The 27,831-nt window shown below is 38.1% G+C and overlaps 1 protein-coding gene across 3 annotated transcripts in view; it reads right to left on the bottom strand.

Annotated features, from left to right (window-relative positions):
• LOC149167180 (DNA (cytosine-5)-methyltransferase DRM2-like) overlaps positions 1-27,831 on the bottom strand; it is a 150,696-nt gene that overhangs the window by 2,635 nt on the left and 120,230 nt on the right. For all 3 annotated transcript variants that reach the window (XM_089432896.1, XM_089432895.1, XM_089432897.1), the window contains one exon: positions 20,659-20,762. In XM_089432896.1, the coding sequence (XP_089289022.1) occupies positions 20,659-20,762 (104 nt within the window). The remainder of the gene's footprint in view (positions 1-20,658; positions 20,763-27,831) is intronic.

The following is a 27,831-nucleotide window of genomic DNA, read 5'->3' as shown; positions in this document are numbered from 1 at the left end:
TGATTGGAATATAAGTGAACTCAACTTTTTAAAATACTTTTAATCTCTTTGTAACTAAGTTTTCCAATCAAGGGAATCCATTAAGTAATTTTATTTTTCAGGAAAGAAAGACCTGAAGCTTAACTCAATCATTATGCATCAGTTACAATTAGACCAGCATAGATCTATCTTAAATACGGAACTAACATGAGCTGAGAGGAATCAAATTTCTTCATGTGCAAACTCTAGACATGTTTTTAATCCATTGTAACCAGCATAGATCCATCTTAAGTACAAATCTAACATGAGCCGAGGGATCAACTTTCTTCATGTGCAAACTTTTTTAGAGTGCAAAATAAAATGTGTTATTTTTCATTATTTAATTTGTATTTTTGAATACTAAATAGAGTATATATAGGACCAAATAAAAAATTTAACCATACAAACTTTTTTTTTTCTATACATAGATATATATGAAGTTGATATTCACATAAATTAAGTAACATAAATCTTCAAATAGTTTATTTAAATATTTTGTTAAAATATTTTTGAAAAGTATAATATTTAAACATCAAATAGTTTAACAAATTGTTTATTTAAATCTTTTGTTAAAATATTTTTGGAAGTATAATATTTAAACATCTGATTCACACATTTTTTTTACTTCTAATTACTTTAGATCATATTCATTTTTTTTTCATTATAGCCAACATTATTTTTAAGGGGAACGGACGGACGGAAGGACTTACATATCCTGTCATACTGGGCTGTAAAATGAGTCTCTCGGCTCAATAAAGAATCTTTTTTCCAAAACTATATAGAAGTTGACGGCGGTATTGTTCTTATGGGAAATAATGTTTCTTTCCAATCAAGGAAATCCATTAAGCAATTTTATTTTTCAGGAAAGGAAGACCTTAAGGGAGTTTGATCATTACATATCGGCTACAGTTAGATCAAGAATCTTTTTCCCATAACTATAAAGAAGTTGACAGCGGTATTGTTCTTTATGGGAATCTTTACTTCTAATTACTTTAGATCATATTCATTTTTTTCATTATAGTTGACATTATTTTTAAAGGGGCACGGATGGGAAGGACTTACATATCCCTTCATACTGGGCTGTAAAATGACTCTCTCGGCTCAATAAAGAATCTTTTTCCCAAAACTATATAGAAGTTGACGGTGGTATTGTTCTTATGGGAAATAATGTTTCTTTCCAATCAAAGACATCCATTAAGCAATTTTAATCCATTAAGCAATTTTATTTCAAAGACATCCATTAAGCAATTTTAATCCATTAAGCAATTTTATTTCAAAGACATCCATTAAGCAATTTTAATCCATTAAGCAATTTTATTTTTCAGGAAAGGTAGACCTCAAGGGAGCTCAATCATTATATATCGGCTACAGTTAGATCAAGAATCTTTCTCCCATAACTATAAAGAAGTTGACGTCGGTATTGTTCTTTATGGGAAATAAGGTTTCTTCCCAGATTGTTGGGGTTGGAAGCATTAGGAGTGAAATGTTTGATGGTATTATAAAGAAATTGACAAAGATAAGATGTGCGGGAAGGACTTACATATCTCCTCATACTGGGCTGTAAAATGAGTCTCTCGGCTCAATAAAGAATCTTTTTCCCAAAACTATATAGAAGTTGATGGCGGTATTGTTCTTATGGGAAATAATGTTTCTTTCCAATCAAGGAAATCCATTAAGCAATTTTATTTTTCAGGAAAGGAAGACCTCAAGGGAGCTCAATCATTATATATCGGCTACAGTTAGATCAAGAATCTTTTTCCCATAACTATAAAGAAGTTGACGTCGGTATTGTTCTTTATGGGAAATAATGTTTCTTCCCAGAGTGTTGGGGTTGGATGCATTAGGAGTGAAATGTTTGATGGTATTATAAAGACATTGACAAAGATAAGATGTGCCTGAACTAAAGAAGATTTTAATTTCTTTGTGAATATTGATATATAGAGGTTACAAATAGATAGGTCAAGGTGGAGGATTGAAGGTGTCCAAAGGAGTTTTGGTGGTTATGAAGGCTACAAAGATTGGAAACCTTTACAAGCTAAAATGGAGTACTCAAATAAATGAAGCATTAGTTGTCTCTAAAGAGGCAAATGAATCTAATCATTTATAGAATTACCAACTGGGTCATATGAGTGAGAAAGGGCTACAAGTACTGATAAACCCCAAATCACTTCGAAATTTAAGATCTTTGAATTTGTATTCCTACAAACACAAGTATTTTTGGAAAGCAATGTACACAATAGTTTAAAGTAGAAATTCATACTAGTAAAAGCGTTCTAGATTATATCCATTCAAATGTTTGGGTGCCATCCCCTATGGTTTCTTTTAGTGGATCGTTATCTTTTGCAACATTTATAGATCATTTCTCTTAAAATGTGTGCATCTGTGTCTTAAAAAAAAATTCTGATGTGTTTAACATATTTAAACAATTTAGAGTTATGGTAGTTATGGTAAAAAAGAGAACTGACAAGACAATCAAATGTTTAAGAACGGATAATGGAGGCACATCTTTAGAATTTGAAAAATATTGCAGAATCTAAAATCAAATGGCATAAAACCACTATATATACTCCCAGCAAAATGGTATGGCAGAACACATGAACATGACTCTCTTAGAAAGAGCAAGGAGCATGTTTAGCAATGCCAATTCGCAACAAGAGTTGTGGGCAGAAGCAGTCAATACAGCTTGCTATCTAGTAAAATGATCACCATCATTTGCAATAAATTGTAAAACTACTAAAGATGTATTGACATGTCATCCTTGTGATTTTTCAAATTTTCAAATTTTGGTTGTGAAGCTTATGGTCTTACTCCTAAAACTAGTGTTCTAAATTAGACCGCATATTGAAGAAATATGTCCTTGTTGGTTATAATGATATAATTAAGGGATATGGATTATGGGATCTTACTACCAACAAAATCATCATTAGCAAATATGTAATATTTGATGAATCCCTCCTCATTAATCAAATATTGTTAAAGTTGATTTGAAACAAAAACAAGTGCCACTAAATCAAAAAATTATATTGGAGACTCAACCATCTACAAAAAAAAAATAGGGAGCAATAAAAATATTCCAATTATAAAGAATCTATGGATGCTAAAGATATTCAAGAAAATGTGGAAATTCCACAACCAACACCAAGAAGATCTACACGGGACAGAAATCCTACTAAAAGGCAATACTGATTTTGTTTCATCTATTGCTTTGATTACTGACGATAGGGAACCTTCTTATTACTGACGATAGGGAACCTTCTTAGGGACAGAAATCCTACTAAAAGGCAATACTGATTTTGTTTCATCTATTGCTTTGATTACTGACGATAGGGAACCTTCTTATTATCAAGAAGCAATAGATGATATCAATAATGCTACATGGAAGATGACAATGAAAGAGGAGATGGATGCCTTGGAGAAAAACAAGACCCAATGAGCTGTTAGAACTCCCAAAATATAGAAAACTTGTTAGGTGTATGTGGGTCTACAAATTGAAGGAGGGTGTTGATCGTAAACATGGAAGATATAAAGCTAGACCAGTAGCGAAGGGCTATTCTTACATGGAAAGTATTGGTTTCCATGAGATCTCTTCACCAATTGTTAAGCTTGTTTCTGTTCATATTGTGTTAGCGCTAATTACTCTACTTGATCTTGAATTACAGCAATTAGATATTTAAGCAACATTTCTACATGGAGATTTGGATGAAGAAATATACATGGAACATCCAGAATATTTGTTCAACATTGCAGACGAAGGTTGTTTGAAAGCTCAAGAAGTCATTGTATCACATGAGGCAGTCTCCCAAGCAATTGAACAAGAACTTATTTTCCGTCATGATGAGCCAAAACTATACTAAAAGCACGTATGACCATTGTGTTTACTTCAAAAGTTTGAATGGTATATTCACTATCTTGGTGTTATATGTTGACGATATGCTTGTTGCATGCAAAAGTACAGAAGAGATCAATAGGTTAAAGACTCGGTTGGCTAGGAATTTTGATATGAAGGATCTAGAAGCAGCGAAAGAAACCTTGGGCATAGAAATACACCAAGACAGTAAAAATGGTAAGCTCAAGTTATCAGAACAGAAGTATATGGATAATGTGAAACTTATAATTACCCCTTTAGCTTTCCATTTTAAGTTTTTTTTAGGTTTATGTCCTAGCAGTGAGGAAGAAAATGATTATATGTCTCATGTACCATATGCTAATGCAGTACGAAGTTTCATGTATTTGATGGTATGTGCTAGCCCATATATTTGACACATTGTGGCTGTTGTCAGTAGATACATGGAAAATCCAAGGAGAGAACATTGGAATGAAATGAAATGTTTACTTCAGTATCTTAGAGACATAAGTGATTATTGCATCACCTTTAATGGTTGTAGTGATTTTTTGTTTGTGATTATGTTGATTCAGGTTCTATCTTTACTCTTGTAGGAGGATCTCTTAATTGGATGTCAAAACTTCAAAAAACAGTTGTTTTATTCACTTCTAAGGCGTAATATATCACTGTCTTACATGCATGCAAGGAGCAAATTTGGTTGAAGGGTCTTTTCAGTGAGTTTGGAAGAATACAAGACTAACAGTCAAAGTCCTATCCATTTGGCTATCAATCCAGTGTATCATAATAAGACTAAGCATATTGATATTAAGTACCATTTGTAATACAAGTTATTGATGGAGGTGGAATAGATATTAACTTTTAAGGAAGTCCATACTTGAAAACAAGTAGACATGTCTACAAAACTAGTATCGTTAGAGAATTTGTGGTGGTCTTCAACTTCTATTGGCTTACAAAAGAGGTGATGAATGGTCTTGGGAAAGGTATCAAGTAAATTGTTGCCAAGTTGGAGATTGTTAAAATCATGAAAACAATTAAAAGAAAACTATCTTGTAAAAACCAAAATTTACTTCAAGTAAATATTTGGTAGTTTATATAAGCAGTAGTCTAACGATTATGCTTTTTTGCCAGGAAAGTTATGGAAATTCCGGTCGTATTTTGAAAAAATACAGCAGGGGTTTTTGTAAATCCAAGAAAACGCTGTTAAACTTCATAATTTTAGGTGCCCTGGAAGTTTCTGATGGTGCTGAATCCATTTCCACCATCAAAAACATGATTCAAACACTGCCTCTACAAGACTTTTTGAAAAAAATTTGTCCGGATTCCAGCCACTTTTGGCCTTCCGGGCAATTCCTCCGCCTCTGTAGATGACTCCATTTGTATAATGGTAGCAATGCATGAAACAAATGTAATGGTGCCAAGTTAGATATATCTATGTAGCCCGAGAGATTGAATTGTTTTTGTAAGCCTGATTGTAATATTGTTTCTTGATCAATATAAAATACTGATACCTAACCTCATGGATGTTTCCTTGACACACTGTCAGGGTTTTACAACATAAATTCCGTGTTATCTGAGTGCTTCATGTTGATTTGGGGTAGTATCAGATGTGCTCTAACCATGAAATTTGGTGGAAAGGTTGGAGCACATAAGATCTCCAATACCTAAAAAGGGTTTGGGCAGATTCTAAACAAATCAGGAAATATTAAAATAATTAATATTTTTAATGGAGTCCCAAAGTCTAAACTTAGGGAAAATAAATTATTAATGTGTATTAATATGAATCTATGTTAGAATGGTCCAAAAGACATGGATCAAGCGAGATCTAATCTTAGTCGTTGATTAGGGACTTAATCTCGACCGTTGAGATGTCAACAGAAAAAAGTATAAGAGGAGGCTTGAGGGGCACATAGAGAATACACTAAGGGAGACTAGTCAGTTCAATTTCTGGGGCGGGGTTTGTTGAGAAATTGAACCAATGGTCTAGAGAGCAGTCAGAAGACAACAAGTACGGAACAGAGAGACGAGAGATCAGCACAGAAGAGGCAGACGCAAAGCCAGAGAAAGCCACGCAGAGGCAGCAGAGACTGCGTAGAGCCAGAAGGCCTACGTCATCCACGTAGAGGCTGCAAGAGTGACGCAGAAGCCTAGAGAGGTTGCGCAAAGCCTCAGCAAGTTGACACAGAGGGTTTCAGGCTATAGTAGAAGTCAGTAGGGCCTACGCTGGGTTTAGAAAAGTGTTGGAAGTTTGTCTATCTGTGGGTAAGCCAATTTGGCACCCTGTCGTACAAGAAAATTGTTGAATAATAAAATCCTCCCTTGCTGCACCGGTTTTCCCACATTGGGTTTTTCCGAGGACATTAGCCCAAAATAACTGTGTCAATGTATGCATATGTTTGTTTCTGTATTACGGTGTGACATCGGCAGCAGTATTTATTTTAATGTTTGTTGAAGTAATTTCATGAATAACTTATGGTGAAATAAGTAGAAAAAGTAAATCAGTCGCTGCAATGATAAAATTTTCACATGGTATCAGAGCAGTAATTAGAGACAGAAAGGGAAAATCAGTTATGGGTCAAGACCACGATGCAAAGGCACCCACCTTAGGAGACTCACACATATTTTCAGAGGATTGCACAAGAGAGAGATTTCGATTTCTTTATGTTGGCTTCCAGGTTGGAAGAAGAAGTGGCATGCATGACTAGTGTTGCATCATCAGAAGTATGGTATATAGACAGTGGAGCCTCGTGGCATATGACGGGAATCAGGGAGTGTTTCTCAGAATATCGAGAAGAGAAGATGAACTTTCATATCACCATGGGGAACAAGGTAAAGTGTGTTTCAGTAGGAAAGGATACCATATTTTTTCAGACAAAATCGGGAGAGCGGTTTTGTGCCACAAATGTGCTGCATGTGCCAGGTTTGGGGATGAACTTACTTTCCGTGTCACAACTACAAGGCAAGGGATATGACGTCAATTTCATCAAGGAAAAGGTATACGTCAAACACCCGAGCTGGAAAAAGAAAGTGCAGATCGGGATCAAAAGTAATCGGTTGTACAGATTACAACTAGAATCTCCAATGGCACTAATAGGCAGTCATGGGGACAAAGACTTGAACGAACTATGGCACAAAAGGATGGGTCACTTGCACCATGGAGCTCTGAGAATTCTCAGAGCACTATAACAGGAGTTCCGGATCTGAGTATGGAACGAAATGATATATGCAGGGTATGCGCTCTAGGAATGTATGCCAAGGCAGCATTTCCTAGGAGCAACCACAGGGCCAAGAGTGTACTAGGATTGATACACTGAGATATCTGCGGACCTATGTCCGTCAAAGCTCTCAACGGTGCAGAGTATTTCCTTACCTTCATTGGTGACCACTCAAGGGAAACTTGGATCTATTTTCTGAAAACCAAGGATGAGGTTTTATGTCGATTCAAGGAGTTCAAGGCTCTAGTGGAGAATCTGACAGGTCAGAAAATAAAAGTCTTGCACTCAGATAATGGTGGAGAATATGTCAATAAGGACTTCACTGATTATTGTGCTAAGGAGGGTATCAGAAGAGAGAGGATGGCTCCCTACAGTCCGGAGCAGAATGGGGTGGCAGAAAGGAAAAATAGGGATATTGTAGAAGCAGCTAGGGCCATGTTGTATGATCAGGATATGCCAAAATTCCTGTGGGCAGAAGCATGCAACACATTTGTCGACATTCAAAATAGGACTCCTCATCGAGCATTGGGCAAGATTACTCCAAAAAAAGTCTTCACTGGGAAGACACCTGAAGTCAGTCATTTTAGGATATTTAGGAGTTCGGCATATTGTAGCATACCCAAAGAAAAGAGGAAGAAGTTGGATCAGACTGCAGAAAAGGGGTATCTGGCAGGATATAGCGATAATGTTAAGGTATACAGGATCTATCTTCCAGGGAGCAGGAAGGTACTAGTACGACAAGATGTAAAGTTCATGGAGGACAGAGCTTTTAGAAGATCTCGCGAAATGCCTTCCAAGGAGTAGTCGAAAGAAGATCTATTGGTCATGCCTCTTCAACCAACGGAAGTGAAGAATCCTTCCTCAGATCAGGAAGATTCTCAGGATGAGGAAGAGGAGCAAACAGAAGCACCTATTCGCAAAGGAAGAACCAGCAGGGAACTTCGTCAGATTCTGCGTGATGCAGAGAACTTCATCAAAGAGCCAAGGAACAGTAAAAGGGAGTGAAAACAGCCAGACAGGTATCAGGCTTTAGTAGCTCAGGATGGACAAACTGCCAGCTTCAAGGAGGCAGCTCAACTGTTGGCATTATGGTTCAAGTGTTGTCCTTGATGGCAACTCACTCAGTGGATGGTACAGGTGCTCAAAGGTTAGTACAGGTGATGGCAACTTAATCAGAAGACAGATCTCAGTACAGCATGGCAAGAAAGCTCATACACGCTGTTTCGTTAAGCCCAAGTCGCGTGTACACGCAAGTTCGATTCAGAAAAAGCGCGTGTATGTGGAAAGGTTCCTTTGGTTCATGGTGGTTAGACCTTGGAAGTTGTGCCTATGATTTCGGACCATTATGTCTCGACGGGCGTGTCGATCCCTAGTTTTAAAGTTGATGGTATTGTGTTACTATGGTTTTGGCTCTTGGTATTGAGAAAGGCCTAAGGCTATATAAGGAGAAGAAGATCATTAGGCAAAGATCATCTTTCGACAAGGCATGAATATCTAAGAGAGAAAGAGATCTGATATGCAGGTTCTGAGTTGGTTGATCTGAGCTAAGGAGAGATCTCATCGGTTGATGGAGAACTAGATCTAAGGAGAGATCGGGATCAAATGGTTTGAAATGCACTATCATGTTATGGTTGATTATGCGCATTTCTAGATCTGCATATTGTCGCAATGTTACGTTCTGAGTCTAACTAATATCTGGTACAGCTGCAAGTTGAGAAAGTTTATTTTTAGATCTGTACGCAGGTTGGCTTCGGTAAAAGCGCGTGTATACGCGGTTTCTGCTCATTAAAGTAGCGTATATCTTTTGAAGCTTGATTTGGGTTTACAGTGGGATCTGACTGTTATTACAGAGTTCTGTAGTCTGCTCTGTGTTCTGGTAACTGGTGATTGACAGGGTTCAGTGGTTCAGTGATTCAAAGTTGGTTGTTTTATGCTTCAATGATCTGTTGTGAAAATTGAATGAATTGTGGTCTTCAGATTGTAATGTTGTGCTTCAGGAATATCCAAGTCTGAAAATGTATGAAAAGTGATACCTGGAAGAAGGAAGATTGTAGGTCAGCACCTACGTACTAGTATCTTGGCTAGTACAAAAGCAAAAGGGGGTTGGAGCTCCCTTCCAAGGAAGTTTGGAGAACGAGAGAAGGTTGAAGCCTTCTGCAGGTTGTAGCCTGCGCACTGGTATAAGGCTGCACCAGTACAAAAGATTGTAAACTGAAGTTTCATATTAAGAAAGATAGAGACAACTTGCAGCAGGTGGTTTTCACCCACATTGGGTTTCCACCTTATATCTTGGTGTTCATGTGTGTGGCTTTTTATCTGTTCTGTTATACTGCACATGTTTACTGTTAATATGATGAATAATGTCCTGATGCACTTAATTGAAGAATAAGCCAACTAAATTGTGAGTTTTCTGCTTATACGCTGTTTTACTTCGTCACAGTAGCGTGTACACGCTGGTTCACTTAACTGAAGTAGCGTATATGTTTTGGGCATTTGAAAAGTTTGATTAATCTGATAATACTGATTCACCCCCCCTCTCAGTATTATTTCCAACAATTGGTATCAGAGCAGGTCCTTCAGAGAAGCTTGATCGCTTGAAGGAAGATCATTCATCATGAGCAACTACGAGAAAGAAGCATCAATCAGGCCACCGGTTTTTGATGGAACAAATTTCAATTATTGGAAGGTAAGAGTTACTGCATATCTTCAATCTCTTGGTACAGAAGTTTGGGACATTGTAGAAAAAGGCTATGCTTTTCCTTCAGCTACTCCTACAGATCCAGATGAAAAAAAGGCATATGAAACAAATGCAAAAGCAGTCGCTACCCTATTAGGAAGTATATCTCAAACAGAATTCATGAAGGTCATGCACTTCAAATCAGCAAAAGAAATATGGGACAAAATGATCACTAGCTATGAAGGAGATGAACAGGTAAAGGAAGCTAAACTTCAAACACTCAGGATTCAATATGAGACTCTCAGGATGTATAATGATGAAAGTGTGGCTAATTATTTTCTCCGGGTAGATGAGATTGTTAATTGTATGAAAAACTTGGGTGAAGAAATAAGAGAAACTATAGTAGTTCAAAAGGTTCTAAGATCTTTATCCCCCAAGTTTGAATCTAAAGTATCTGCAATAGAAGAAAAAGAAAATCTCCGTGTTCTCACTATGTCTCAGCTACATGGAATTCTAACCGCTTATGAAATGAGAAAAGGAGGTCCATCTGACAGAAGGGAAGCTGCTTTTAAGGCATCAGGAAAAGAAGATTACTATGAAGCAAGCCATGTTCCAGAAGAAGAGGAAGAAGAATCAAATTTTGTCAGAAATCTTCAAAGGGGTTCTGGAAGGTTCAGAGGTAAGCTACCTTTCAAATGTTTTGCTTGTGGGAAAGTAGGTCATTATGCTGCAAAATGTCCTTATAAGGATAAAGGAAAAGAACCTGCTAGATGGAACAAGAAACAAAGTGCAAATAGGAAAAGCTACTACACCCATGAAGATAGTGATGGCTTATCAAACAGTGATGAAGATGAACAAGGTAATAAATATAAGCTGTTAATGGCATTTGAAGATGATGATTATGAGGATGCTATAGATGTGGATAATCTCTATAATGAAATCACTAGACTCAAGAGAAGCATAGAAGAAAGGAATGTGATTATTGATACTTTGCAATTTCAAATTGATGAAAAGGAAAAACATCTTGAAAAACTAGAAGGTGAAATTGTTGGTCTCAGAAAAGAAATTGAGAAAACAAAAACTATTAATCTTAAATTTGTCAAAGGATCTGAAACCTTGGATGAGATTATTAGTGTGCAGCGGTCTCCTCTAAACAAAACAGGTTTGGGCTATAATGGAGAAACCTCTCAAGCATCCACCTCAAAAAGTTATCTTGATGCAGCAAGAGGAAATGAGCGGAAGAACAATGAAGATAATCAGGTAAAGCAGGGACGAGTTACAAACAGAAACTATCAGGGACAATCCTCCTTAAGGATGAACAAAAGCTACAACCAACCACAGGTAAAATCTTCTCAGTTTGGCTCAAGAATAGATGAAAATAGAAATTACAATCAGTTGGCTGGTAGATTCAATAACCGCAGAAGCTTCTTCAATGGACAATGCTTTTCTTGCCACAACTTTGGTCACAGAGCAGCTCAATGTGTTGCATATAAAACAATCATGACTAGGGAAGCTCAAAAACAAAGAAGTATGACAGGGATTACAAAAAGGACCTATAACAACTTTTCGGTGCTTGAAAATGAAGTTGAATGTTCTATTTGCAATAATTTTGGTCATAAAGACTCTGAATGCAGGAGCAGGTTTCAGGAGAAAAAGGAACAAGCCACAAGCACCAAAACATGGAGAATAAAGGAACCTCAAACAGAAAGATGTGGGATAGCATTTTATGCAGAAGGACAGGAAAATCTATGGTACATTGACAGTGGATGTTCGAAACATATGACAGGTGATAAAGAAAAACTTGAATCTTATTCTACTTTAGAAAAGGGAAAGAAAGTCTCTTTTGGAAATGATACTCCTGCTACTATAAAAGGAAAAGGTATTGCTCCTTTAAAAGAAAAGGTCAAGGCTGGAAATGTTTTGTATGTTGATGGATTGAAACATAATCTTCTAAGTGTCAGCCAGATGTGTGATCAAAAAACAGAGGTTATTTTCAGATCGAATGGATGTCTTGTTCGTGATCTTGATACAGGTAAAACAGTTCTCAAAGGCAAAAGAACTCCAAATAATCTGTACATATTTGAAGAAGAACAACAACAATGCTATCTTAGCAAGGATGAAGAGCACTGGTTATGGCATCGAAGGTTGGGACATCTAAGCTTCTCACAAATAAGGAAAGCATGCAAATATCAGGCAGTTCGCGATCTTCCAGATATCAAAATTCCAGACAACACCATATGCAAATCTTGTCAGTTTGGAAAGCAGACCAGAACTAACTTTCCAGAGAAGGAAGGGTCAGCTAGCTTGCCTCTTGAGCTAGTCCATACAGATGTATGTGGTCCATTTAGGAAAAGGTCACCTCGAGGAGAAGAATATCTGATATTATTCATTGATGATTTCTCAAGGTTTGTTTGGTTAGGGCTTATGAAGCACAAAGATGAAGCATTCGAAAAATTCAAATCCTTCAAAGCATTGGCCGAAAATGAATCAGGACACAAAATCAAGTGCCTCAGATCTGACAGAGGTGGGGAGTTCACATCAAATGAATTTTTTGATTTCTGCGATGAACATGGGATAAGAAGAGAATTCTCTACAGCTAGAACTCCTCAGCAAAATGGGGTTGTGGAAAGAATGAACAGAACTATCCAACAAATGGCTCGTGCTATGCTCGATGAATCAGGTACTCCTGCAACCTTCTGGGGAGAAGCCGCACATGCTGCTGTTATCATTCTTAACAAAACAAATGTCCGAGTAAACAGCACTCAAACACCTCATGAGCTTTGGAGTGGTAAAACTCCTTCCGTGAAGCATTTCAAAATCTTTGGGAGCAAATGTTATATTAAGAACACTGATGAGCAACTTGGCAAACTTGAACCTAGAGCAGATGAGGGCATTCTTCTTGGTTATTCTCCACATAGCAAAGCATACAAGTGCTACAATAAAAGACTTGGCAGAATTGTTGACAGTATTGATATAGTGGTTGATGAGAAGGGATATATTCCTAGGCAAGTTCATCATGAAGAAGATGAAGGTTACTCTCAAAGGCGAAATGATGAAGAAGAAGAACCTCAAGAAGAAGAAGAATCTCAAGAAGAACCAGAGGAGCAGACAAGAATAGAAGAAAAGACTCCATCCAGATATGTCCAAAAGAATCATCCAGAAACTCAGATTGTGGGGCAGAAAGAAGCAGGAGTACAAACAAGAAGGACACTTGCAGAAGCTTCAAGCTACTTGGCTCTACTCTCCTCCATTGAACCACAAAATGTGAAAGAAGCATGCAAAGATGAATGTTGGGTCAAAGCAATGGATGAAGAACTTGAGCAAATCGAAAGGAACAACACTTGGGAATTGGTTCCTAGACCAAAAGATAAGAATGTAATAGGAACAAAATGGGTCTTCAAGAATAAGTTAAATGAAAATGGAGAAGTAATTAGAAACAAGGCCAGACTTGTTTGTAAAGGGTATGCACAGCAAGAAGGAATAGATTTTGAAGAGACCTTTGCTCCTGTGGCAAGACTAGAGGCCATCCGAATGTTCCTTGCTCTCTCAAGCTTTCAAAACTTCAAGGTATTTCAAATGGACGTGAAATCAGCCTTCCTGAATGGAGACTTAGAAGAAGAAGTATATATTGAGCAGCCAGATGGGTTCATTCTTGGGAATGATCCAAACCTTGTATGCAGATTGAAAAAGGCTCTCTATGGGCTCAAACAAGCCCCAAGGGCTTGGTACTATCGGTTGGACAAATATCTTCACCAACAAGGCTTTTCAAAAGGATCAGCAGATAGCAATCTCTATATAAAAGTTGAAAATAACAAATTGCTAATTCTTGTTGTTTATGTAGATGATATTATTTTTGGCAGCAATGAAGAAACTATGAGTCAAAACTTTGCCTTGGTTATGCAGAAAGAGTTCGAAATGTCACTTCTTGGAGAATTGACATATTTTCTTGGATTGCAAATCCAACAAAATGAAGGAGGTATCTTCTTGTCTCAACCAAATACCTCAAGCAGATCTTGAAGAAGTATGGCATGGAAGAGTCAAAACCAGTATGTACACCCATGGTTACAGGATGCAGCCTCAGTGCAAATGATGAATCAGCAGCAGTTCACCAACCCACTTATAGATCCATGATTGGGAGTTTGCTTTATTTGGCAGGTACTCGACCAGATATTACTCATGCAGTAGGGATGGTTGGAAGATTTCAAGCCAACCCAAAGGAAACCCATCTTCAGGCAGTCAAAAGAATCTTCAAATATCTTCAAGGGACCCAAAACTATGGCTTATGGTATCCTAGAAATACAGATCTCACTCTTCATGCTTACACAGATGCAGATTGGGCTGGAAGTGTGGATGATAGGAAAAGCACAAGTGGAGGTGCTTTCTTCATGGGTTCCAGATTAGTGTCTTGGTTCAGCAAGAAGCAAAGTTCGATTGCCTTATCTACAGCTGAAGCAGAATATGTGGCTGCAGCATCTTGTTGCACACAACTTCTTTGGATGATGCAGACCTTGCAGGACTTTCAAATCACTTGCACTCCACCTGTCTCTATCTTATGTGATAATACAAGTGCAATCAGCATTTCAAAGAATCCAGTCATGCACTCAAAGACCAAGCACATACCAATCAAGTACCATTTTCTTCGGGAACAAGTGCTTGAGCAGAAGGTCAAATTGGAGTATGTTCCTTCTAAGGAGCAAGTTGCTGATATTCTCACAAAACCACTGCCCAGGGAAACTTTTGAATATCTCAGACAAAAGCTGGGAGTAGTTGATGCTTCATCCTGTTGTTGAAATTTGTTTGTTCTACAGAAAAGTTTGTATACGCAGGTTACGGAAGGGATATGTGCGTATACACGCGGATTTATGTTGAGTAAGTCGCGTGTATGCTGGACGCTTGTTGCAGAAAGAATATCCGCGTACATACGCTGCTTTATACAGGATAAAACGCGTATATGAAGTTCTGAACAGCAAAGGAAAACTATGAAGTTCTGAACAGCAATAGGAATGTCAGAAGTATTCAGGCACAGTTTCAGGGAGTGCAACAGGCACAGGTTCAGGGGGAGCAGCTCAAAAGTCTCATAAAGCATTGTTGGCATTCAGATGTTTTGGTTGATTGGTTTAAGAAGGAGCTCAGAAAGAAATTCTCGTTGCTGATCTAACAAGATGTTTATCAGATGCTGCTGGTGTCTTTCCTAAGTCTTGGTCTAGATCTGTTGTCTCTATGTCATGTATCTCTCTTGTCTCTTTTATGGTGTCAAGGTCATGTAACGGCCTTTGTTGGTTTCCCCACTATGCCTGGGATGAATGATGAAATGTTCATGTATTATCATGGTTAGGTGGATGAGTCAATATTGATGTATCCCCACTTGGTTGGGTGGATGAGTCATTTTTTTGTATATCCTCACTTAGTTGAGAAATGGATGTATGTATGAGTCTTTGGTTATAGGAAGGTCTTTTATGATGTATAGAGTCATGTTCTTCTTGAAGAACATCTTTTGCAGATCTTGCCTACAGTCAAGGGGAGCATGAACAGCACTTGGTGAGCAGGATGGATAGATTGGTACTCTTTGGCATTCACAAAGGGGGAGCACACTTGGAGATTTCAGCATGTACTCAGGGGGAGTATGGACAGCAGAAGGATTACCAAGGAAGAGAATATCTTGGTCCTCCCTTTGCCCTTGATGTCAAAGGGGGAGAGTGACTTGGTGTGGTGGTTTCCATCAAGTCCAAAGGGGGAGATTGTTGGCATTATGGTTCAAGTGTTGTCCTTGATGGCAACTCACTCAGTGGATGGTACAGGTGCTCAAAGGTTAGTACAGGTGATGGCAACTTAATCAGAAGACAGATCTCAGTACAGCATGGCAAGAAAGCTCATACACGCTGTTTCGTTAAGCCCAAGTCGCGTGTACACGCAAGTTCGATTCAGAAAAAGCGCGTGTATGTGGAAAGGTTCCTTTGGTTCATGGTGGTTAGACCTTGGAAGTTGTGCCTATGATTTCGGACCATTATGTCTCGACGGGCGTGTCGATCCCTAGTTTTAAAGTTGATGGTATTGTGTTACTATGGTTTTGGCTCTTGGTATTGAGAAAGGCCTAAGGCTATATAAGGAGAAGAAGATCATTAGGCAAAGATCATCTTTCGACAAGGCATGAATATCTAAGAGAGAAAGAGATCTGATATGCAGGTTCTGAGTTGGTTGATCTGAGCTAAGGAGAGATCTCATCGGTTGATGGAGAACTAGATCTAAGGAGAGATCGGGATCAAATGGTTTGAAATGCACTATCATGTTATGGTTGATTATGCGCATTTCTAGATCTGCATATTGTCGCAATGTTACGTTCTGAGTCTAACTAATATCTGGTACAGCTGCAAGTTGAGAAAGTTTATTTTTAGATCTGTACGCAGGTTGGCTTCGGTAAAAGCGCGTGTATACGCGGTTTCTGCTCATTAAAGTAGCGTATATCTTTTGAAGCTTGATTTGGGTTTACAGTGGGATCTGACTGTTATTACAGAGTTCTGTAGTCTGCTCTGTGTTCTGGTAACTGGTGATTGACAGGGTTCAGTGGTTCAGTGATTCAAAGTTGGTTGTTTTATGCTTCAATGATCTGTTGTGAAAATTGAATGAATTGTGGTCTTCAGATTGTAATGTTGTGCTTCAGGAATATCCAAGTCTGAAAATGTATGAAAAGTGATACCTGGAAGAAGGAAGATTGTAGGTCAGCACCTACGTACTAGTATCTTGGCTAGTACAAAAGCAAAAGGGGGTTGGAGCTCCCTTCCAAGGAAGTTTGGAGAACGAGAGAAGGTTGAAGCCTTCTGCAGGTTGTAGCCTGCGTACTGGTATAAGGCTGCACCAGTACAAAAGATTGTAAACTGAAGTTTCATATTAAGAAAGATAGAGACAACTTGCAGCAGGTGGTTTTCACCCACATTGGGTTTCCACCTTATATCTTGGTGTTCATGTGTGTGGCTTTTTATCTGTTCTGTTATACTGCACATGTTTACTGTTAATATGATGAATAATGTCCTGATGCACTTAATTGAAGAATAAGCCAACTAAATTGTGAGTTTTCTGCTTATACGCTGTTTTACTTCGTCACAGTAGCGTGTACACGCTGGTTCACTTAACTGAAGTAGCGTATATGTTTTGGGCATTTGAAAAGTTTGATTAATCTGATAATACTGATTCACCCCCCCTCTCAGTATTATTTCCAACATCAACATCAGGTCTGGCTAGATGTGATGGTGGAGGAGTATAACTCCATAATGGTAAATGATGTCTGGGAGGTGGTGTCAAGGCCTCAAGATAGATCTATGGTAGGATCAAGATGGATCTACAAGATCAAATATGCTGCGAACGACAGTATTGAAAAATACAAGGCCAGGTTTATGGCTAAGGGGTATGCTCAAAAGGAAAGGATTGACTATGAGGAATCCTTCGCCCCAGTAGGCAGGTATACATCTATTAGGACCGTGATATCTATTATAGCCCAGAGGAGATGGGAGATCCATCAGATGGATGTCAAGACGACATTTCTGAACGAGGTAATAGAAGAAGTATACATTGAACAATTAGAGGGCTTTGAAACTCATGAGAAGAAGTCTAATGTATGCAGACTGAAGAAAGCCTTGTATGGGCTAAAGCAGGCACCAAGAGCATGGTATGGTTGAATAGATGGCTACTTGCAGAAGATGAGGTTTGTCAAGAGTGACACAGATCCAAATCTCTACTATCTGGTCGTAGAGAGCAAGCCACTTAACTTAGTATTATATGTCGAGGATCTCTTCTTGACAGGATCATCCGGACTCATTGAAGACCACAAGAAGAATCTAGCCACAGAGTTCGATATGAAGGATCTGGGACGAATGCATTATTTCCTAGGGTTGGAAGTTTGGCAACAGAAAGGAGAAATCTTCCTTGGGCAAGTAAGGTATGCTACAGAAATCCTAAAAAGGTTCGGGATGGAAGACTGTAGAACTATGGCTACGCCAATGATCACCAACTGGAAGAAGATTGATGCATCAGAAGACAAGGATGTCGATCCCACCCTATACCAACAACTCATAGGATCCTTGATGTATCTAGTCAATACCAGGCCAGATATTTGCTACACTGTCAACACCCTCAGTCAGTTCATGGTGGAACCAAAGAGGGCTCACTGGGCAGCAGCCAAGCACGTTCTCAGGGATTTACAGGGAACAGTTGATTATTGGCTCTTGTACAACAAGGGGAAGATATCAAGTTGAGTGGATTTACTGATGCAAATTGGGCAAGAAGTTCAGTGGATCAGAAAAGTACCTCTACGCACTGTTTCAACATTGGATCAGGAATAACCTCCTAGTGCAGTAGGAAACAGAAGTCTGTGGCTCTGAACTCGTCTGAGGCAGAATATATGGCAGCAAGCACAACTTTGTGTGAGGCCATATCGCTTAGAAAACTGTTGGTAAACCTATTTAGAAGAAATATGGAAGCGACCAGGATCATGTATGATAATCAGAGTTGCATCAAACTATCTGAGAATCCAATATTTCATGATAGGTCAAAGCATATTGATATCCGGTGTCACTTTGTTAGAGATTGTGTCTCACGAAGAGCTGTACAGTTGAGCTACACTCCTACAGGGGATTAAGTGGCAGATATCCTCACCAAGGCCCTTGGAAAGTCAAAATTTGGATACTTCAGGGAAAAGATAAGGATGGTAAAGAACCCCTTTCAAAAGTAGTGTGTTAGCAGCATGAATGAAGAGGGAATTGCAATGCAGATGTAGTGTTGGGAGAAAGGACCAACAACAACACAGATGCAAAGGGAGTTGCAGTGCAAATGCAGTGTTGGGAGAAAGGACCAACAACAGCAAAAATGTAGAGGAAGTTGCAGTGCGGATGCAGTATTGGGAAAAAGGACCAGCAGCAACACGGATGCAGAGGGAGTTGTCATACAGATGTAGCAGTGACAGTAACAGAGTCATGGGCAGCAGTGCAGAGGATGGTGGGCAGGAAGGCCTAACATCAACACATGTACCGATGTCGAATAATCAGAGTAATACTCAATGAGGAGTATTGCTAGAGCACAATTCTCGCTAAGAGGGAGTGTTGATATGGGGTAGCATCGGATGTGCTCTAGCCACGAAATTTGGTGGAAAGGTTGGGGCACATAAGATCTCCAATACCCAGAAAGGGTTTGGGAAGATTCTAAACAGATCAGGAGATATTAAAATAATTAATATTTTTAATGCAGACCCTAAGTTTAAAGTCTAAACTTAAGGAAAATAAAATGTTAATGTGTATTAATATGAATCTGTGTTAGAATGGTCCAAAAGACATGGATCAAGCCAGATCTAATCTTAGCCGTTGATTAGGGACTTAATCTCGACCGTTGAGATGTCAACAGAAAAAGTATAAGAGGAGGCTTGAGGGGCACTTGGAGAATACACTGAAGGGGACCAGTCAGTGCAATTTCTGGAGCGGGGTTTGTTGAGAAATTGAACCAGTGGTCTGGAGAGCAGTCAGGAGGCAGCAAGTACGAAATAGAGAGACGGGAGATTAGCGCAGAAGAGGCAGACGCAGAGCTAGAGTAAGCCATGCAGAGCCAGCAGAGACTGCGTAGATCCACACAGAGGCTGCACGAGTGACGCAGAAGCCTAGAAAGGCTGCACAGAGCCTCAATGGGTTGACGCAGAGGATTTCACACTGTAGCAGAGGTCAGTAGGGCCTATGCTGGGTTTAGAAAAGTGTTGGAAGTTTGCCTATCTGTGGGTAAGCCAGTTTGGCACCCTGTTGTACAAAAAAATTGCTGAATGATAAAATCCTCCCTTGCTGCACCAGTTTTCCCACATTGGGTTTTTCCGGGCACATTAGTCCAAAATAACTGTGTCAATGTGTGCATATGTTTGTTTCTGTATTACGGTGTGATATCTGCAACAATATTTATTTTAATGTTTGTTGAAGTAATTTCATGAATAACTTATGATGATATAAGTAGAAAAAGTAAATCAGTTGCTTCAGTGATAGAATTTCCACACTTCATTTGTTATGTTATTTCATTTTTCTCTACAATTATATTTTATCCAGGCTCTTAGATACCAACAGCTCTCCATTCTTTTATCATGTACCACAGACACTATTAACATGGGGAATCAAAACCAGGGTATTACAAGATTAACCGGGCATCTTCAAGATGTTCAGCTTTTATATTTACTGTGCTATGATAGAGTTAGATGTAATGTTTTAATAGCCTCTTGGGACCCTTTCTAATTGTTAATTCCATTCAACAATTTTAGTTTTAATTCTTAGAATCATCGATAGCAGCATAAAACATAGCCTTGTTGAACATTGAAGTAATAAGAGAAGTCTGTTGCGTTTTAAAGAGGAGATTTAGCCTGATGTTTCTCTACTGTTTCTGCTATTAACCTGCTTTAATAGAAGAAAAATTACTGTGATAATGTGTGGGAAAAGGGACCATGACCAGAGGTTGGAATGTATTAGCCCAGATGAGCATTTAGAGATTGCAATATAAAAACAACAGGAAATCGCCATGTATCTCCAACTCATATGAGATTCCATAGAATCTGGAAACGTCAGGGCCACTGTTAGCTTAACAGGGCATATTCAAGATGTCAAGCTTTTTCGTTTTAAACTGTACTATGACAGAGTTAGATGTAATATTTTACTAGCTTCCTGGGCCACTTCGTAATTGTCAATGCAATTAAATAATAGCAGTTTTAAGTCCTAGAATCTTAGATAAGTTGATAACAATGCCATTAAACCATAGCAGTTTTAAGTCCTAGAATCTTTGATAAGTTGATAACACCATTCATCAAAGCCAAGACATTCAATGAGAATATGTGGATCCTGGTTTTCTTGTGTTATTGCTAGTGTAAGCATATCTCCAGAAAAGCTATGCATACGTACCTTATTCCCAAAACTCTGATTTGCTTCCAAAAATTCATAGTTTTCTACCCCACGCCGGTGAGCATCTATAAAATCTACCAATTCAACTATAGGGGAATCGATTCCTGCATCCCAGATAAATAAAATAATTATTATTCATCTTCAAATATATGCAAGAGAAACGCATAACTCGAAGTAAGCCTAGAAGATGGATATGGCATTTTCCACAGACAGACAAAAAATAGATAAGAGAAACTTCAGAAGGAAAAAGATGTAGTGACAATGAGATTATGTAAAATTCAAATCAACGTGCAATACTGGTTCTTGCAATGTACAGGTGGAACTTGAATGGTTAAAATTATACTAAAATAGGTAAAACAATTGCAATTGAAGAAAATGGGTCTTTGAAGTATAAAACAAGAAATAAAAAAGAATACTATTGACACCTGCATTCTTATCACTGCACAGTAAAATGCGATACTATCTTCTGGCATTTTGCTTCGGACGATGCTACTAATTCAAGTATTTACGTATTTACAGCTAACAATCCTTGTAGCAAATACGATTTGGCTACCCCAAAATGGATAGCCTAAAATACGAATTTTCTGTCTGATACAACGCTTGCTTTTATTTAGAAATATATTCAAGAGCACTGCTTATAAAAAGAATACATAACCCTCCCATCAAGCTGGATATTGTTGCACAATAAGGAGTGCACTGCAATTTTATAATCTACCAAGGCAGACATTAGGCTACACTATTCGCATTTTCATCTTTATGCATTCTTTAATCCTGAAAAGCCTCGTGGATAGGGATTGCAGAAAGGTTTCTAAATATAAATTCCGTCATTTAATATTATTACGCATTAATGAATTAACGTGTTAATCAAACACTTTTAAATCCGAACGCTCTGAAACGATAAGGATCATTATGTGTGTTGCGCAGGATCAGCAGATATGTGCCTTTTCTATGTTCTTCAAATCTCTCTCACAATAAACGGTTGTATGTTATATACATATGTAAAGATATTGATACAGGCATTTTGTTATAGACGTCCATATATAACATAAAGGCGTTTACTATTGGATAGCTTTGCCTCAGCAGCTTCTATTATTTTATTAAATGAAGCATTATCTTAGAGTTTTTTTACCTTTAGCATCAAATCTTGCATTTGAAGGCCTTCACCCGTTGCTATTAAGCCTGTTCACGGTGCTGATGTTATCACTGTTCGCTGTGCTGTTGATGTTGATAATGAATCTGTTTGGTCCATGTTTACAAAAGGTTCAACCTTTTGGATTTAATCTCGCACGCAATACCCAGAACTATAAAAAAGTACTGTTTGGGGTTAATATACAATATGACACCTGGAACTATGGAAATTTTCCATCTGTTTGGGTTCAATATAATATATGATTCCTGGAATTGTACGTATCTCTGTTTTGTAAGTGCCCTTATATCAGCAGTTCTTGTTCAATTCTCTTATAAGTTTTATAGTTTCTCGTATTATTTGTTAAGCTCTGGATTTTTTGTAAATTGCATCTTATCTTTGTTTTCTTCAGCATTCAACTAGAGTTGAATTGGTCACCATTTTTGTGGCTAAGTAGTTTCTGCAAGTTAATGCTTTCATGCCTTCTATGTTTAATTTTGTGGTACAGGGACATAATCTATAATCACTGCAGGGCAGTGAACATGATCATGGCTTTTCTTAATGAAGCAATAAATAATATTAATGAAATGAATATCATCGCTTCTCAAAAACGCTATTGCTCAGTGCAACCTTCCTTCCCAAAAATGAAGAAAAAGGCCCTTTTTCTAATTTTGTGTTTTGGAACTTTCGATCTTCATACCATAGTTAAATTTTCATTTCAGAATTTATGTAGGCATCCTATTTTGTAAACATAACTATTAGATCACACTAATGGTTGGCAAATAGCCGATTTCATTACATAAATAACAAGTTTATTTCCTATTATATGGTTTATGAATTTCTATGATTGTAATTGATAAATAGTTGATGTTCACATGATTAATCATTAATCTGCAATGGATGCCATTTCTAACTTTATAATAATGTAGCAAGAACTCCTTCCTCTTCTTCAAGTGTTGATACGAAGACCACCACCCTTGTGCTCTCTTCCAAGGCATTTTCCCCTATGGAGTCTATTGTTTTTATCTTTTAAACCCTTAGTGGTTTCATCTCTTCCAACAGCATTTCTTCCTTTCCTAGTCTAGATATTTTACATCTAAGATTAGGTCTATCTTGGTTTTTATAAAATGATGCTCTTGTACTTAGCAATCCCATTGACCTATTTGTGGTTATTTGTTGGACATTAATTGATCACATTGGATCATTATATTATTTCTCATCTATCTCTATGCTTTCGGAGAGGTAAAAATAGAGGGAGTAGCTTGTAGAGTCGTTATACCAGCAGGTCCTAGTTTGGAGAATCAAGATCTGAAACATTCTGAAGCCATTTTGAGGCATTAAATGATGTTTTTTGGGATCCAAAAACTCTTGTATCAGACTCTTGCATTATTCTACACTCAAAGACCTCTCCAATGGTGCGAGGATCATATCAATCAGACTTATATGCAAAATTTATGCCTCCTGCAAGTTGACCTACTGTGTTGACCACCACGGTACGAGCGGATGTCATGCCAACCCCCATTCTTCATGCATATGGAGCTAACCATGTGTGGACCTTCGAAAAGATTCCAGAAAATCCAAATTGTAACTCTCTCGAGGGTTGACAGAGTCAAATCTTACCCCTAGTTGGCCATTGGGCTTTGTTAAATATCGGGGGTTCCATTCTATGCTATTATATTTTGTCGCATATTTGGGCAAAGCAAATGTGAGTGGGAAATTAGAAAGCATAATAGAGGGGATTAATGTTTCGTAGCAACCTTATAGGCCACATGTCTCACGTAACTCCATAGAGTACCTCTTCCTTTGTACTTGTATATTTCCACATGAGAGAAAAGGGAGCAGAGCAGCTACACCTTCTAGTCAGGTTTTCTCCCATAAAGGTTTCTTAGGGAAAAACTTATGTCTATTGTGAATGGTGTGTGTATTTCTTTGCATCTTCTTATTTCTCTCATTTTAGATAGTTTATTTATTTAAGCAAAAAATTGGTTAATTATAAATTTCAATCATTTCATTGGATCTGTTGTGACAAACTATTCCAATGGAATAATTCTAGTAGTTTACAGATCCTATTGGTACCAGAGCAAGTTTCTTTTGGGTATTTGTGGAAAGTTGCAAGGGATCCAAGAATCAGTATAAGAATAAAGCCGCAAAATCGTAGCTATGGTTGACAAATCTATTCACAATGACCCTGATGATCCTGCAGAAGAGAGATTTGTGAGGTTGGAAGCACCAATCGTTGACATCAGCCACAATATGAACCTCATCATGGCAGCGCTAGTAAGCAAGCTCAAACCATTTGATGAAGATGGAGGCTCTAACTCATAGGCCAGATCAAAGGGGAAATCAAGAGATCACGAAGACCCAAAAAATGAGTCAAGGATAGAACTCGAGGAAGAGTAGCAGAGTTCAAGTGTCATTAACCATTCACATCCCTATTCAAGATGGAAGTGAAGATGGATATAAGGAGAAACCAATGTTAAAATCATTGATTGCAGCAATGAGAAGCTTATTTTAAAGTTCACCATATAGATGAAAAGCATAAGATATCATTTGCTAGACTAAAGTTAGAGCGCCATGCTCTAACCTAGTGGAAAAGTCATACTGAAACACTAAGGCTAGAGGGTGATTTTCAAATAACTAGGTGGAAGGACTTCAAAACCCCTATTAAGTTCCAATTCTACCCTATAGGTTATCTAGAGGATAATGGATCTGATGACAATACTTCAAGCAAAGGTGGGGGCATAGTGTATAGGAGTACACCCAATGTTGCACGAAACGCTGCTCCCCTAAGGATCCAAACCAGGAATCACGTCCCGTATAGATCTGTGGGGGATCTGCAATTCGGAAATCCAGAACCACGGATTGAGCCAGTAAAGACAGTTCCTGGAAATTCGAAACCGTGCCAACCCGATCTGTGGTTTCAGATTTCCGAACCGTGGATCCGACGGCAGCTTGGGCATGAATCCGTACAAATCCCAAGCAAATCCAAAGGGGACAGGAGGTTCCACAGAGTTCTAATTTATTTTTTTATTTTTTTGACTTAAGTTGGGTTGGGGCTTCTCGAACACTCCCAAGGTGCTCCCTTGATGCTCCCTCATGGTAATGTTAAATTCTTAAAGTAAGATAAAGGAGAATGTCACTTTTAATTAAATTTTTAACATTATCATGAAATGACTCGGGGTGTTTGAGAGTGGTTCCAGCGTCATCAAATTTCATATGGAGAAGATAGAATTTCATATCCTATTCAAAATTCAACAGACTTAACAGTTTTCAAGAATTTAGAATCAATGGGATTGTGGCATTTCATTAGATTATATCATGCATGAGGGTATGTGATTGGCATTTAATCAAGAGCAACAAACCCTATATGTACCCTAGTGTTGGTGGTGTTAATTGTTGAACTCCTTTCTCATGCCCTTAATAAAAGATTACCTTTCAATCAAGTAAAAATCATCTATCAAGCATGTTAACTAAAAATCATCGATCAAAATTGGGCAATGTTGACTAATATCCCTAGACAATCAAGGTAGAGGCAAAGGCTAGAAAAGAAGAGAAGAATCTAGATTCTAGATGGTTGATGCTCAAATAATTAACATGATGGATGCCATATCTATCTTTATTTATGTACAAATATGCATGGTTCCATATCTTCTACAAGTAATTTGGTATTTTGGACATTTCTTTTAATATAAAATTTAAATGCAAAAAATATATATAATATATATATCTATATTGCACTGGTTGTGGGGATTGGGGCACGAGGGGTAAGGGGGGACGAGTTTCTGGGACGGCTAGAGAGCACCCCCAAATTTTCAGGGGATGGCAGGTTGGGGACAGCAACTGCGGCAACTAATTTTTATATTTATTAAAAAATAAAATTTAGTAATTCAACATAAACATGAATGATAAATTAAAATATAAAATTTAGAACTAGTACTAATTTTTAAATTCAAATTACAAAATAAAATACTAGAGCCTAATACTATCTAATCAGCGTTGTGCATCACAAAAACAAATCTCGTCATCCTTGCCCATTGTCAAGAACTTAAAAATTACTATTAGTCTGCTACAATCTACAGTGTACTACTGTCTACATAATCATTCTATGGTGCATGATGAATCATTTCAAAATTTAAGTAGCAACTAAACTTTAAAGTCTAAACATAAAATTTAATAAAACTATAATCATGAAAAAGTCATTAAAATTTAATTATAAATCCCAAATTAAGAGTCTAGAAATCAAGAAACTTGTGGGACCTGTCATCAGTGTAATGTATATCATAATCATTCATAATCATTATTATTCACAGAGCACGAAAAGTATTACCATCCTGTCTATTTACCTTATAACATTAAGCGTTAAAGATGAGTTAGCCATTGTAATGTTTATTTCAAGAGTAACAAATGTTATGTACAATAGTAATAATGTCATAAATAGAAATAAATTATATATAATAAATGATGTTTATGTTAATGTATCTAGGGAATTAGTTGATTGGTTCCTAAAATAAATAATAGAACTTACTATGCATATGCACAACACCACTAGTAAAAATTATGTAGCAATGGTGTAGGAGGGTGGTTGGAAGGCCTAATCGAGTTCTCAAGTGCCATGATGAAGAAGAGGGCTCCATGAATGATGTTCAAGGGGGTAGCCCCTTGATCTCCAAGTAAAACATCATGTGGTGCTCCAAAACGGCTCCCAGGCACAAGTAGTGGTCTCATCAGTCTCCTGGTGCAAAATAAGCCTATTGACTACTCCAAATGAGAGAATGTCTGAAGGACAAGACAAACCTCCTTTGGGCCTCAGATCAACAGCCAAACCCGGTATACAATGCTAAGCCAGTTGAGGGCACTATTGGTCCAAGTGAATCATCTCTCATCTAATGTGTGCAATGAACAAGTTGTTGAAGGTGTTGAGGTTTCCCATGGCATGAGATAACACTCTGTCACATTATGGAAACCCATGGCTCTCAACACTTTCCCTACAAGTGTCAACATGATCCTCTAGTGATCTTGGATCTCGTATAGGGAGGCCAAACCCAAAGTGAAACCATCTACCAACATTATATAAGATCCAATGCGTCCTTCCAATAAAATCATTCATTAGTGCAATTGAGTGAATAAGCTTGTTAATAAGGGTAGAAATGGCTACTTCATAGTGGGTTTCTCTTCTAGATTTGGGGCTTTGAGCATGTAATGGTGTTACCTCCATAGGTAGGAGTGGTTAATAAACCACCCTATTAGGTGTTCCCCACCCCTAAAGGGCAGGACATGTTCAAGGTACATCCTTCAAGTGGCAGGTGTCATGTGAATATTGATGAGGTGGATTGGGACAGAGGGATCTCAAGGGCAAATGACATGGGTTCAAGGGAAGTAATGATGAGGGATGTCCACATATTTGGGTGTATGAATGTAGGAGAAAGCAATTGTGGTACATGAGTTACCTCAACCTTTGTTTTTCCACCCTTCTTCATTTGTCTTTTGCCTTTTATTGATTTTATTTTATTTTACTGCTAGGGGCTCCAGGGGAAGAGACCGTGATGTGTATGAAATAGCAATGATTACTCCCTTAAGGTGGGGCAGCTCATTACCCACCAAGAGTTGGGACATACATGGGTTCCTTAATGATGCAGGGGGCACTCATAAGGGTCCTAGGAACCAAGGTGATGACCATAATGATAGGGGGTAGAGCTCATGTTTAGCTTTTGCCCATGTGCTACATTTTATTGTCCCATCCCTTTTTTTCATTATGTGATACATTCCCTTTTGTATGTGGCCATATTATGCTTTTACCTTTTTTTTATCTACATCAACCTCCAGGGCATAATGTCAGGCCCAACCCAAGACGTGGGCAAGGGGAGGGGGATACCAAAACCTTGTGGATCTAGTGGTCATCTAGACCCAGAGAGGGAAAATGATGAAATAAGGCATGTAATGAGTGGAGTGAAGTGAAAAATGTGGACCAAGAAAATAGGACCGTGCTCCCAAAATCGAGGTTTCCCAAGTAGTTCCCATCCTAAAGTCGTAAGTCAATAAGGGACATC

The sequence above is a fragment of the Pinus tabuliformis genome, chromosome 5_1 (genome assembly GCF_031772625.1).
Source record: "Pinus tabuliformis cultivar Carrire ecotype Pingquan chromosome 5_1, CPIR1, whole genome shotgun sequence".
In the NCBI taxonomy this organism is placed as follows: domain Eukaryota; kingdom Viridiplantae; phylum Streptophyta; class Pinopsida; order Pinales; family Pinaceae; genus Pinus; species Pinus tabuliformis.
This window is presented reverse-complemented; position numbering and strand designations above follow the sequence as displayed.